Genomic DNA, 14544 nt, shown 5'->3' on the forward strand with positions numbered 1-14544 from the left:
TCTAGAATATATTTTTAATTAATTAAATATTAACGGTTTGAAAATTCCTGTGGTTGGAGTTGAAGAATGTACACTTGGATGAATATCATCTTTAAAACTATGAACACCATGGGTAATTAAAAACTGGGAACATTATGGATAATTAAATATTATTAAAGATGAACATTATGGATAATTAAAAACTATGAACATTATGGATAATTAAATATTATTTTTATGGTAAGGTTAAAAAATTATAAAAATAAATTTATTTAAATTAATTAATATTATAATATTTTAAAATTTTATAACAAATTCATTTTTTAAAAATAAATTTATTTATTTAAATCTAATTTTTAATATTAAATATGAAATATATATATATATATATTAATTTTTAAACATAATAATAATACGAAAAACAATCTAACGTTAGAATAAGAGAAAAGATATAAATAATAAAAACAAAAATAAAATAAAGGAAAAATATAAATAACAAAAAAATAAAATAATATAAATTTGTTAAAGAAATGTTTATAATTTATATGTTTTTTTACTTATGGATTATATATGGATAATGGGATTGGGATAGGTAGGAATTTGATGTTTATTTATTATCTATAAGTGGATAATGGGATTTGGGATGGTTGAGAATATGATGTTTACTTATTATCTATACATGATTTGTGATTTGGGATGGTTAGGAATTTGATGTTTACTTACTATCTATACATGGATAATGGGATTTCGGACAATAGGAATCTGATTTATGAAGAATATTGGGATGGTTTGGAATCCAATGTCATGGAATTTTATTTTGAGTTTGGTTTTTGATTAGAAATCCGATGTTATGGAGTTTTATTTTTAGTCTTCATTAAAAAGTCATGGTCTTCCGTGAGAAGTTTTTGTATATTTATTTATGTTAGTTTTAACCATCATAGTCGTCATGTTTTTTTAGAGTTCTAAATGTTGAATTTATGATAATTTAGTTTGTAAATTATATTGGTTTTTTATCAAATCTGTTGTGATTGATTAGTTTTTATATATTGTGTGATTGATTAGTTTTTAGAAAAAAAAGTGGTATTGTTTTGTGACTTTTTGGGATAGAAGGTGAAATAATCTATTTTTGTTTTGACTATTCAAGTAGTGATTCTTATTCTTTTGGATAACAAATATATATCTATAATTTTATTGTTAATTATAATAAATCTTTTTATGAGATAAAACGATTATAAATAATAAAAACAAAAATAAAATAATATAAATTTGTTAAAAAAAATGTTTATAATTTATATGTTTTTTTTTAAGGAAGCTCTTTTTCTACTTACTATCTGTACATGGATAATGAGATTTGGGATGGTTAAGAATCCTATCTATATATGGATAATGGGATTTAGGATGGTTAGGAATATGATGTTATGGAATTTTATTTTTAGTTTGGTTTTAGATTAGAAATCATAGTTCCATTTTTAGTTTTTATTAAAAAGTCAAGTTTATGTATGTTTATTTATGTTAGTTTTAGCCATCATAGTCATCTTGTTTTTTTAGAGTTCTAAATTTTGAATTTATGATAATTTAGTTTGTAAATTATATTGGTTTTTTATTAGATCTAGTGCGATTGATCAATTTTTAGATATGGCGTGATTGATTAGTTTTTAGAAAAAGATGTGGTATTCTTTTGTGACTTTTTTGACATAGAAGATGAAATAATCTATTTTTGGTTTGACTATTCAAGTAATGATTCTTATTCTTTTGGATAACAAATATATATATATATATATATATATATTAATTTTATTGTTAATTATAATAAAATCTTTAATGAAATAAAATGATATATATTTTATTAATAAATTAATTGCATAATTTTATATTTTAAATTATTGGCATATAAAAAAGGTTTTATTTTTATTTATGATAGATTAGTTATATAAATATATCATAAAATGGTTGATACAATTATTATAATTATAAAACTTTTTAAATATACTTATTCATATCTTTAATCCATATTAATAAACATCTTTAAATAACATTAATGAATAAATATATAATTAAACAAAAATAGATAGTAAATATATACTAGAATAAAATAAAATAAAAAATAAAATAAAATAAATTATGTCTAAAACCATAATAAGAAATCCAAAGATTTTTAAAATTTATTATTGTTAAAATTTATATATTAAACTTATATTTATTAATAATATTAAGTATTTTATAAATTGATTTTGATTTTTTATTAAATTGATTTTTCAAATTGATTTATTAATAATATTAAATATTTTATAGATTAATTTTTCAAATTTATTTATTTATACTAAATAATATTTATTATAATTTTTAATTTAAAAATAACTTATTTTTATTTACTAAATTACATACTTCTATAAAATATAATTATATCCAATATAACTGAACTCCAAATAAACACTAATCTTTTAAAAAAATCATCTTTAATCAAAACTGAAATGTTCTCTAAATTATATGTAAAAAGCTGCAACAAAATAGACTATGTTACTAATCTGTTAAAGTTTCCAATTCATCCCACAAAGCTATACTGGGAAGATTTTCTTAACTATTTGTAGTGCATAAATTAAAAAATAACGGTCATATATATATAAGTTTATTATTATCTATTAATAATTTATATGATAAAAAAACATATATTAATGATTTATATAATAAAACAAAATATATATATTCAAACATAGATTATTTTTTAATTTTAATATAAATATTATTCGATTAATTTTAATTGATTTATTAAGTAAATAGAATTTTAAAAATATTAAATATGTATTTTTAATTAATATTTAATAAAATAAATTATTATTATTATAATTTATTTACAATGTGCACGCAATATAAATTTGTAAATTATATAACAATTCAGGGAGACGAAGATTCTTTCGTCTTGTTCCACAGAGTGATTTTAACGTTAATAATAATAAAATAAATTTAAGATTAAAATAAACGAAATAACGCTGAGTGAAAGTGCACCGTCAAAGGTAGATTCTACCATGGTTTGTCGCCTTGGATTTAATTAACCCATTGATATAGTCAACACTAACGGGCATGACTTGACGGAACGTGAAAATTTTAACGTCCGTTACGTGAAAGTTAACGTGAAGCCAGTTTTGGAGGCGCAAGTTGAAAGTGAGAATTGGAAGGATTTACTCCCATGAGGGCTTTTCACGTAACGGCCTGTAAAATAGGATCTTTAGACAGCGAATATCAGTCAAGTGACGGAACAAAATAGTAAGTTGACGTGAAACAACGGGAATATGATGGACTGCGGCCATGGCAAGTAGTACGTAAGAATAGAATGGGAGCAGCGGTGGGAATTGCATGGAAGCGTCCGTCTTCTGTCGTGTAGTACAGAAGGCCGTGAGGTGGAGGGTTCGAAGCGCAGGGGGATGGGGGGATTTGATAATTTCTTTCTTCTTTCTTTCTAATTAAAAAAACAGAAACAGGATTCATATTCTCAACTTGCCCAGCTCTTGAGATGAGAATCCCGATGATGCAGCGTACTCTGACTTAATTGAGCGGCACCCACGTCGAAAAAATGGGGATTTCGATTTGCCAGCATTGGAGTACGTATTACTGATTGCTGCAGAGGCAAATCTTCTCTTCTTCCTTTTGTATTGGAATTGGTAGGAACGGAGCTGAGCTGAAAGAGTACCGGGGCATTGGGTACCCAACAATGCAGGTCTCTCTGGATCTGAATTGGGCAAGAATTCAATGATAATTGGAGCCCATTATTATTACTATTCTTTAGGAGATCTGGAGAGACTTCTTTTTCTTTAGTCCTTGCTCAGCATGGAAGTAGCTGGCCTCTGGCATTGCAGATCAATAAACCCCAAACCCCAACTTAGATTTGCTACTCTGCTGCTGCTGCTGCTGCTTGTGTTTGTGGGTTCTTCAGAGGCAAAGGCTTCGGGTAGATTCGATCGCGCGACCTCGGGCAAGAAACGAGTCAGATCGAGAATCCAGATTGCGGAAAGGGTTTTGCACGAGCCATTTTTCCCAGTTCCTCCGTCGCCGGCCCCTTCGCCTTCTACAGGGTTCGAGTCTCCACCGGAGACGGGAAATGGACCCAGAATTCCGTTCACCAACCAGCCTTTTTTCCCACTCTCGCCCTCCTTCTCGCCACCGAGTCCGCCCACTGGAACCAGCATTCCGGCCAATGTCGGGTCTCCTCATGTAGGTAACAAAAGTGATAGATCCAAGAAAATTGTGATAGGAACTCTGGTGAGCCTCTCTGCGATTGTTGCTCTGTGTGCATTGTTGTTTGTCTTGCATAAACGGCGTGATAGAGATCGATGGGGTTCGGACAAGTTCGCGGATGACACGCCACTTACTAGTGTTGGGACTCCGGGTAATCCCAGGGTTTTCCAGGAACCTGGTCCTGTGACCAAGGTGGCTACTAATGGTGGATCGGACGTTCTGTATCTGGGCACACTTGAGCCTTTTGGAAACAGGACTTCTAATGGGGATGGAGATACCCACATGGACAATGCCCATACCCACACCCAAAACATGGACGAAACTCACAATCCCAATCCCAATACCAAATTCAGCAAGCCTAATGGCGAAGAGATTGAAGATCGATTTCTAAGACGGAGTCCTGAAATTGAGCCTCTTCCTCCCCTGGCAAAGAGACTTCGTCCTTATAACTCCACTGATTCGTCCGACGAGGAATCATTTTATTCGCCTCGATGTCTATCCACTTCGTCATCTCGTAGCCATAGTGGGAGTCCTCGGTCATCATCAGTGTGTAAAAGGCTATTTTCTCCTCCATCCCAACAGCCTGCAGCAGTGAAATCACCACAGTCTACAGGTTCCTATCCTTCGTCTGCATCATCTTCAACACCATCATCTCCTTCTCCATTGAATAGTCCTCCTCCACCAATTACCCCAACTGTACTACCGCCTCCATTACGAGGACATTTTCATTCACCTCCTCCTCAAGTTTCTCGCCATGTTTTGCCATCAACCACGCCACCACCAAATTCTAAACCACAGCCACCGGCTGCTCCTCATCCTACCCACCAATCGAAAATCTATCCTCCTCCTCCGCCTCCTCCACCTCCACCTCCACCGCCGCCAGCCTCGCTATTTCAAACTCCTCCATCTGCTAAACACGAGTCCAATCAGCAATTGCTGCATTCTATACGAGCTAAAGAAAAGACTAGTTTGTCATCACCCACTTCTTCACCTACCAAAGGAAATGCTAATCCACCTGCACCATCCTCTTTGCCAACAGAGAAAAAGTCCAGTTTGCAATCTGCTGAACAAAACCCAAATAAGCTATCAGCACCCTCTCCTCCAAGTAAAGATAAGCCTGATCCACAATCGCCACATTCACCACCATCTATCAAAAGCTCCCGGTCACCTCTCCCTCCTCTGCCATCGCGTCCACCCCCTCCATTCTTATCTTCAAGACAGGGGAAGCTATCACAGTCTCCATCGTCGTCATCTAAATATCCCCCCCCACCGCCACCGCCTCCTAATCAAAACAAGCCTAGTCCACCAGATAAACCTTTTCCTCCTCCGCCATCACAGCCTGCTTCTCGTCCTCAATCGGCATTATATTCTGCAAGAACAGGTAAATCTTTGCTGTCTGTTACACCAACTTCTGGTCATTCACCTTCTGAAAACTCCACCGAGCAATCAAATTCATCAGGGACAGATGGGACTCCAAAGCCCAAGTTGAAGCCTTTACATTGGGACAAAGTTCGGGCAAGTCCTGACCGTGCAATGGTCTGGGACCAGCTGAAATCAGGCTCCTTCCAGTAAGAATTATTCTGATCTAGTTTGGATGTAGTTGGGAGTAAAATATTAGCCCGTTTTGCAGTAGGATTCTAATGCAGTATTCTTCTACATTTGCAAAACAATTTTTATCTTTATGACTTCTTATTACTAATTACACCCAATCTTCTCAAACAAATATTGCCCAAGTCAGCTCACTTTCTATGATTTGTGATTATTTGCATTTGCATGTACAGGATAAATGAAGAGATGATTGAGACTCTCTTTGTTTACAATACCCCAACTCAAGTGAGAGGTGAAGGAACAAGACAATCTGTTCATCCCCCTCTTGGTCAGAACCAGCGCATTCTTGATTCTAAAAAATCTCAAAATATAGCAATTCTTTTACGGGCATTGAATGTGACTAAAGAGGAAGTCTGCGATGCACTTATGGAAGGTGAGTTTCTTGCACTGATATACCCCTTACTGTGTCAAGTCTGGTATAAATTGTATAATTATCCCAATTTTTTCAAAGGCAGGATTGCTTTTGGCTACCAATTGAGTGCAAGAAGTTAGAACATCTTAGAATGTCTTTTATTATAGCAAGGTGGATGAAAGGGCTATCTCTGATTCTCATGTTTAATAACTTGTAAGAATATTTCAGAGTACAGAACTCCAATGCTAAACAATGTTCAGGAGAGTTATGTCCCATAACATTGGTCCATGATGGAATTATTTCAAACAGTATAATGATGTTTAAGAAATGCCCTGTATTTAGCCTTTACTATAATCCAGGAATATATTGGTCGCAAATTAGCTCTAACAAATTATCTCTAGTGACATATGACTTTAAGATGTACCAAAGGCATGTTAGGTGTCAGCATTTGGAGATTCAAAGTGAATTTGTGATATACAACACACAATATATATCACTGAATGCTATATTAATGGATAAAGTGCATACCGTTGTGTGTCTTGGTCTTGCATAGCTTTCTACTATAATCTCTAATATGACCAGGAAAACCCAATAGCACCTTCCAAACTGTGTCTACTTAGGTGAGATTTTCACTTCAAAGTTAGGACAATCCTCGTTTTGTTGTATTGCGCCTAGTCAAGTGGTACTAATTTCATTTCAAGGCTTAATTTCATTGCAGGGAACTGGTTAGTGAAGTTTTAAAAGTAATATTTATTATGACACTCTTTGTTTCTATTGCACAAATAGTAGAGTAGCAGATCCAGGCAACTGATTCCAACAGCATTCGGCCTGGTTTTGAATACCTCCCTTCAAGCAATGTAGACTCTAGAGCGTGAAAGGATGGAACTGGCCATGTGTATGGCACCTTTCGATCACTTTGCCATTATATCACACGCTCATGTCGAGACTGTAAAGTAGTTGCAGCAATATCATATCAAATAATTATTGTTTTGCCTCTCCTTTAGTAGTTGAGATAAGTAAAATTACAGAACAATTCACTGAAATTAATTCCATCTATTTTGAGTTGTAGAATTTCTCAAATTCATCTCTATTTCTTGCTGTTTGCTTTATCTATTTCTTCAATATATATATATATATATTTTTTGTGTATTTTTTACCTTCTGAAGATACACATACTGTGAATTCCTGACACAAATGTAAAATAATCGCTCTCTTGGCACCTAGGAATAATTGCTTGCTGACTAATCTGATGCTGAGCATCTTCATTCTTTGTCATTTGGAAAGAAATTATACACAGATGAAGAGGGTATTGCTTCACCAAAGCTTAATACTTTTAGTGTTGGGTGATGCAGCAACCCCTGTTTTTTTTTCTTTATTAATTCAATTTAATTTAGTTACTATGATGTGGTTCACGGACTCCAGAGGTCAGTGGCTGCTACGTCCACGGGAATGTTATTCCAGGCAGATCCACCTGAAGGGACTTCTTGCCAGCTCAACCATGGAGCCTAACCCCAAGAGCGTTGAGAGAATTCAACCTGTGACCTCTCAATAGTAAGGTGCTTTAATGATGGGGACTCGACCAATTGAGCTAACCCTCGGGGCTTGCAGCAAGCCCCTGTGGCTGTCATGTCCATTGATTTGCAGGGTAGGAAATTAGGAATACAAAATTTGTTACTGTTTTTATTTATGAAGGACCTAAAAGGCTTCTCAATTGTGTCATGCTTAGTAGCTTTATTCATCTTGGGACAGTGAGCTAAGATAAATTATAAATGTTTCTTCTGGGATCAGTTTGACATGTTTTTTAACCTTTTCTTATCTACTTGGACATTCATAACATGCACAGAGTATCATTGATGCCACTCAGGAAGGCCATAGAAATCATAGTGGTAGATTTACACTGCAAATCAGAGGGGACTATAGTGCAAGCATTATAGGTTATGTTTCTGAGTCAAATCTGTTGGTAGGAGGATTGCTTCTTTCGGATTTTGTTCATGGATGGATGCTGTACCTGTTGCAGCAGTGAATGGGTGTTAATTATAATAAACCGTTTTCCATATATCCTGAAGGTGGATAATTTTGGTCAGAATTACACTGTTTTCAGGCGCAAAACATCACAATATTGTTTATTGTGTTTCTTATTCTATTTATTACACTTACAAAAAATCATTGAATGACAGTAATAACTGGGTGGTTTTAATTTTACAAGAAGCAGGAAACTGGAAACTGTTCTGACTGAATGAGGAACTTTTCTTTTTTCCAAGAGCCAATATAATTATGTACTTCAAAGAAATGATGATGCATAATTGGCTGATAAGAGAAAATCATGGATGTTCGTATCTCTCACCTTAGCAAACCTTTTAATCTATCTCATATTTCAGACATATCATTTGAAATAAAGCTAGCAGTTCAAGGACAAGAATTTACAGCCTGTCGATGTGTTCTGTAGGAAAGTAACTGTGAATCGTCTTTATTTGTTTCACTTACAGACAGAATATGGTTCCATTCACAGGAAAAAGTAAATGTCAACGTGAATCGTCAGCTTTTAAACTATTTGTGGCATTTGACAAACAATATGCCGTATTCCCTGCAATAATATTTTCTCATGGAGATCACGAACAAAATTTTTAGTGACGATCACTCATTATCAAATGGAAAGTATATCTACCGAAGAAAATAATTGCCAATACGAGTTTTAAGTGATGAATAGAACGAGAACATTTAATGAGCTATATGTTAGGGTGAAAATATAGATAACAAATTCTAAGTTCTGTTCAGTATTTTGTCGACACTGCCTCACCATTTATTCTGCAGAAATGTGAAATTGTTGTCTAGAACATTTATATTTTAATTGTTTTCCAGTTTTCTTTTGTAATTGGCATGTTTCTTGCCGCTGATAAATTTTATCGTGGATTTTAATTTTGACAAAGAGGGCTTTTTCTGAAAGGTCAGTAAGACGTTGGCAGGTACTTGTATATTTTGTGATATGTAATGTCAGAGCACAAGTCAACTCAACTTTTTAACTATTCTTGTGCCAGGGGCGTTTGAGAGTTTAGGTACTGATCTTTTGGAAACTCTAGCCAAGATGGCACCATCAAAAGAGGAGGAAATTAGACTGAAAGAGTATAATGGGGATATTTCTAAACTTGGTCCTGCAGAGCGATTTCTTAAGGGATTGTTGGATATTCCTTTTGCCTTTAAGCGAGTTGATGCCATGCTGTATAGAGCCAATTTTAAGGAGGAGGTTATGTACGTAAGGAAGTCCTTTAAGACGTTAGAGGTAAATTTATTTGGTGTTTCTTATTTACATAATGACATTCCTTATTTTATGCCTAAAAAAGGCAGTGTGTTAAATTATGAGGAAAGGAAAAAAAAATAAAGCAGGCATGCCCGCATTTCCTGTTTTGCAGGCAGCAAGTGAAGAATTAAGATCCAGTCGTCTATTCTTGAAGTTGTTGGAAGCTGTTCTAAAAACAGGCAATCGTATGAATGTTGGCACCATCCGTGGGGATGCTCAAGCTTTTAAGCTTGATACACTTCTTAAACTAGTAGACGTCAAAGGCACAGATGGGAAAACAACTTTATTGCATTTTGTTGTCCAGGAGATCATAAAAGCTGAAGGTGCACGTGTTGCAAGCACTAGCGAACAGCCTCTTACAAATTCTACATCTGACAACATAAATGGTAAATTCGGTCCTCAAGGTGCAGAAGACAAGAGCCAGAATGACAGAGAAGAAGAGTACAGAAAACTTGGGTTGCAGGTTGTTGCTGGCTTGAGCACAGAATTGTCTAATGTAAAGAAGGCAGCTGGAATGGATTCAGATGGGTTGTCCAACTCTGTGTCAAACCTTGCAAGAGGGTTTGGCAAGTTAAGAGATATTTTGCAAATGATAGGGGGTGGGAAAGCAAATGAGAATTCTACACAGGGAAACTTTTTTAAGTCCATGTCATCATTTCTGCAAGAAGCTGAGGAGGATATAGCTCGGATACAAAGTGAAGAAAACAGAGCTTTCTCTCTTGTAAGGGAAACTACAGAATATTTTCATGGGGATGCAGCTAAGGAAGAAGGCCGGCCTCTCCGTTTTTTTGTTGTTGTGAAGGACTTCTTAGGTGTGCTAGATCAAGTATGTAGGGAAATTGGAAGAACACGGACAAGGATGGCTCAAAGCTCTCCTCGACCTCCCCAAGTTGTGGTCCATCCAATTTCTATGCCACTTTTTCCGAAATTTCAACAAAGACAACCAGACAGTTCTGATGATGAAAGCTCATCTCCATGACTTTTGGTACAAAGGTTGTTTGTCTTGGGCAAGAGGTGGTTTGCGCTGTGAACTCTTCCTCTTTTTTTTTGTGGGAGGGATCTATTATTTTGTGAAGATCAAAGAGTACAGCAAATTTACACTCAAAAGAAGGTACCTTCCCAGCAACAAATCAATAGTCCATGGTCTTTTGTTGGTTTCAGTTACTCAACAGCTTCGGTGTAACATATCTTCTAGGAATTATAAGGTAATTTAGGTATTAATTTGTGGCATTTTGCTGCATGTAAAAATTCTGTCAATTTCAGAATTCTTTCAGCTATCAATACAAAAGGAAGCCTGATGCAGGAATTCGTTATAAACTACTCTTTGAAATCTGTAACTGTCTGTGTGGCGATGAAATTTCGTCCTTGAGATGATCATGTAATTCACTTTATTTCATTCTATTATGAAAAGTTAAATGCGGGTTCAATTAGTGACAACAAAATTGGATTTCCAGAGGAATATTATTTTCTTCAGACTCTAGAGTATGTCGTTTCCAAAGTGATGGTATACTTAAGCTACATCCTCCATCATTGTGCTGTTGTTTGTTACACTTGATAACCCTTTCTACCATTTTCCAAGCATTTGAAATACAAAACAAAAGATTGATTGCGGAGTCTTATTGCATTTGGGTGGAGAGTAGGAAGCTCAATATTCTATTTATGCCTTTGACACTATAGTTGTATTCCGTAGCATTCTACCATGATAAGTAATCCCAGCCATGGATTTGTCTTTCAGGGTAGTCTGGGTGGGTATTCCAGTATGCTCTCAACAAAGTCAATTGCCAGCTGTATTAGTACGTAAGATGGTAATCTTATAAAAAAAAGTCTGTGTTTGAGTGAAACAGATATCTTGGGGGCACACATTCCCTAGAATTCATCCAAGCAGAAGTTTGACAGCTGCCTCTTTTTACTATTAATGCATTCAGTGCTGGATAATCGAACATGTTAAGATTTGCAATTTTCCTTTGGAGCTGAATATTTGAAGTCGTCACCGAACTATGAGATTCTTAGTAATGGCACATGTTTTACACGGTATATTGTAGATGACTATATGCTTATACCTTGATATAGGGGAATAGTCCACATCAGTGTTGCAGGATCCGGAATTAGGACTAAGGAGTAACTCGCCTTGCATCCTGAATCATTGACTCTGGATAAACTCGGGTAAAAATTGGTTGACATGGCAAGAAAGAGGTGAACGTTGAAAATATATATAACATCTATTCTTTTTCAATTCTATCAAAAATGACCGGCAGGAACTGGTGAGTTGTCAGAGACCTCTAACAGCATGCTGGGACAGACTTCTCACAGATGTAATCACAAACAGCAAGCGTATGAGTTAAAAAGGACACCCCTGGACTTGTGTTTTACAGGCAGAAATGGACATGCCTTCCAAGCTTTTCAAAATTAGGACGTTGACTCTATGGATGCACAAGAAATTTGCAATTCTAGTGATTTTGCCAAAGACTGCCAAGTTTTTCACCCCGAGTACTTTTTTCAAGCAGGATTTCCAGATGACTTGGTGAGTCCTGTAACATTGGTCTTCAGTTGAAGTTGTAAATAAGCCTGAGATAGTAGCTGCGGTAAGTTTGTTAGTGAAGCTATAGCAGGTTTTCCGACAACCTTTTTGACTACACAGAAAACTGTGGTTCGATTAACCCAATGTTGCATTTTTTTGTTAAAGCCACTTTTCTTTTATAGTTTGTTTGCATCAACACTTTCTCACGTGCAACCCTGCACTAGTATCTTTCCGCACATTCTATTTATCACAGTGATTGCAACTCAACATCTTTTCCACCATTTTGTATTTATGTTGCTTGCATATGACGTGATTTCCTCGTCACACAACATAGACATTTTAAGTGTAATATTGCTAATATTGGTACACAACTCTTCTCAACACACAGCTTTTTTGGTTACGGATCGGACCTGTTGAACATTTTTAACCTCTAACATCATTCATATTGTCACTTGAAATGAACGATATTGATTAACAGGATTTTATAGTAGTGGATCTGGAGACACGATCCTCTTGTCTGTTCTTTACCAAGCTCACAAATTTGATTTCCTTATAGCCGCATGTTTACAGCACTTGAAGTGAACCAATTTATACAGATTTTAAGGTCACAGGAAAGACAACCTAAAAGTTTGTGCTTGGAAACTCTAGAGGATACTTCCCTTAAACTTTATGAGTGCCAAGCTCAGCACCCGACCCATAATTTCTCTATTACCAGAAGTTAATAATCTTTCCCCTTGTTAATGGGCATCCCATACTCCACTTCTGATTTAAAGTTTCATGCCATACATGGTGCGCTGACCAAGTATGTGTACTGACTGTATTCTGTTGTCAAACAGCTAAGTCTCTGTACCAACTAGGAATGTTTGCAGCGCTCCATGGGAGTTACCCTGTTTTAGATAAAAGTTGTTATAACTATGACCGATACGGTGATACCTGTGCTTTGTGAAATGTGCATTTGATAAGCGTGTTATCATCACCTTGGATGAGTATTTGAAAGTGATGCAATTATTGAATTGTGGAGTTTTTATAGTTTACGAACAATTACAAACACCAACTGGTCAATATATGTTATAGTATATGTAAAATCCCCAGCAGTGGGCATGACAAAAACACAGAAGCTGATGTGAAAACCCTAGCAGATTAGCCTTCCATCTTTCAGGTTTCTAGTTTATTTTATATATATACACACTGAATTTATTGTACCTCTAAAATATAGTTGACAGTCAATTCCATGGATTAGTCCACAAACACCGTTCCTAGCATTCCTAATCCAGAAAGTTGAGTCCTTAATCTGTGCGTAAGTTCCAAAATCCATATGTAGGGCATGGACCATGGTTTAGTCCATAGAGATGTATTTTTGATATTAGGAACTCATCCAGAAACTAAACAAGAATATTAGAAAAATCAACAGAAACTGCAGAAACTTAGTTGTAAAACATATTTGGAAGTATTAACTATTACAACAGATCCATCAGAGAAAAAACCATAATAATCACACAAGATAGAAACAAAGTAGTGGTAACCCAAATCAGATTATATTCTATAAATTTTTGATTTGATACAAGAGATTGCAATGCCTTTTATGGTGTAGGATCCAATAACTTGAAGGCTCCTAAACTAAGTCTGGTTGATTTTGTACAAATGTTAAATTGATCCGATTCTTGATTAAAGGCTAAGATATGGCTAGCATTGTCGGATGCCAAAAGCCTTGTGGTCTTGTGGCCAATGCAGCATTTTAGGAAGGGTTACAGACTAAAATTTATCTTTGATAAATTCATTTCATTCATTATTGGGAAAATATTTTCAGGACCAAATATCCCTACATAAAAAACCTGCAACAGAGTTGCATGTACAAAAGTCATATACCAATTCATTTAGATGGAATGATCAGTAGATCTGCAGATAGGGAAATTGGTGTTGATCCTGAATGCAGTATTGCTTCAAGGACTTGTTGGAGATTTTGAGCATGAGGGCACCTGCCAAGCTGATATTGTTGGAGCTGCTTATACTGTGCAGTGTGCTTAGAGCTCTGCATTCTGCCCCTCAAGTATTTCAACTCGTCCTTTGAATATATCAAAAGAGTTAGTTTCCTTTAAACTTTTCCTCCATGCTCTTTAATATTTCATACATGCCACATTGAAAGGAAATCGTTTCCAAAGCAGAGACTCAAACTTTCCTTACCATATATATGCATTTCTGTGCGTTGTATGTGGACTGAAGTTTGTTTCAATTCGAACATTCACAAAAAATAACATGAAGATTGCTTCATTCCTCTCCTGCATTTGAAGCTTTTGTACGTTTGTATACTGGTTTATCAATAAATTATAGAACCTTCTGACAGTGAATGTTGTATTGCTTGTTTCAACTTATGCATGGTTTCAGAGTCAATTGATAAATATTTTATGTTTAGAATGCTCCAAATATAATTGATGTAATGATAACAGGAATAATAACAGTTCCATATGCCTATTTTGTGGTGTCTATAAGATTTCCTTCTCTCGTATATCACATTGGTTGTGGGAATGACCTGGACCAGTATATATGTTTCAATATATCATGGTG

General features: G+C 35.1%; 1 protein-coding gene across 1 annotated transcript; it reads left to right on the plus strand.

The window, feature by feature from the left end:
• The first annotated feature begins 3311 nt into the window (after positions 1-3311).
• LOC149139870 (uncharacterized) lies at positions 3312-11083 on the plus strand. The gene is made up of 4 exons (XM_089449829.1): positions 3312-5777; positions 5991-6190; positions 9205-9446; positions 9577-11083. The coding sequence occupies exons 1-4, from the start codon at positions 3802-3804 to the stop codon at positions 10441-10443; spliced, it is 3285 nt and encodes a 1094-aa protein (XP_089305955.1). The 5' UTR covers positions 3312-3801; the 3' UTR covers positions 10444-11083.
• Positions 11084-14544: the final 3461 nt, after the last annotated feature.

This window comes from Pinus tabuliformis, chromosome X, assembly GCF_031772625.1.
Source record: "Pinus tabuliformis cultivar Carrire ecotype Pingquan chromosome X, CPIR1, whole genome shotgun sequence".
Lineage (NCBI taxonomy): Eukaryota > Viridiplantae > Streptophyta > Pinopsida > Pinales > Pinaceae > Pinus > Pinus tabuliformis.

Coding starts and splice junctions, on each gene's coding strand:
- LOC149139870 (XM_089449829.1), top strand. CDS start 3,802: ATGGAAGTAGCTGGCCTCTGGCATTGCAGATCAATAAACCCCAAACCC. Junction 5,778..5,990: donor CTGAAATCAGGCTCCTTCCA/GTAAGAATTATT, acceptor TTGCATGTACAG/GATAAATGAAGAGATGATTG. Junction 9,447..9,576: donor AGTCCTTTAAGACGTTAGAG/GTAAATTTATTT, acceptor CCTGTTTTGCAG/GCAGCAAGTGAAGAATTAAG.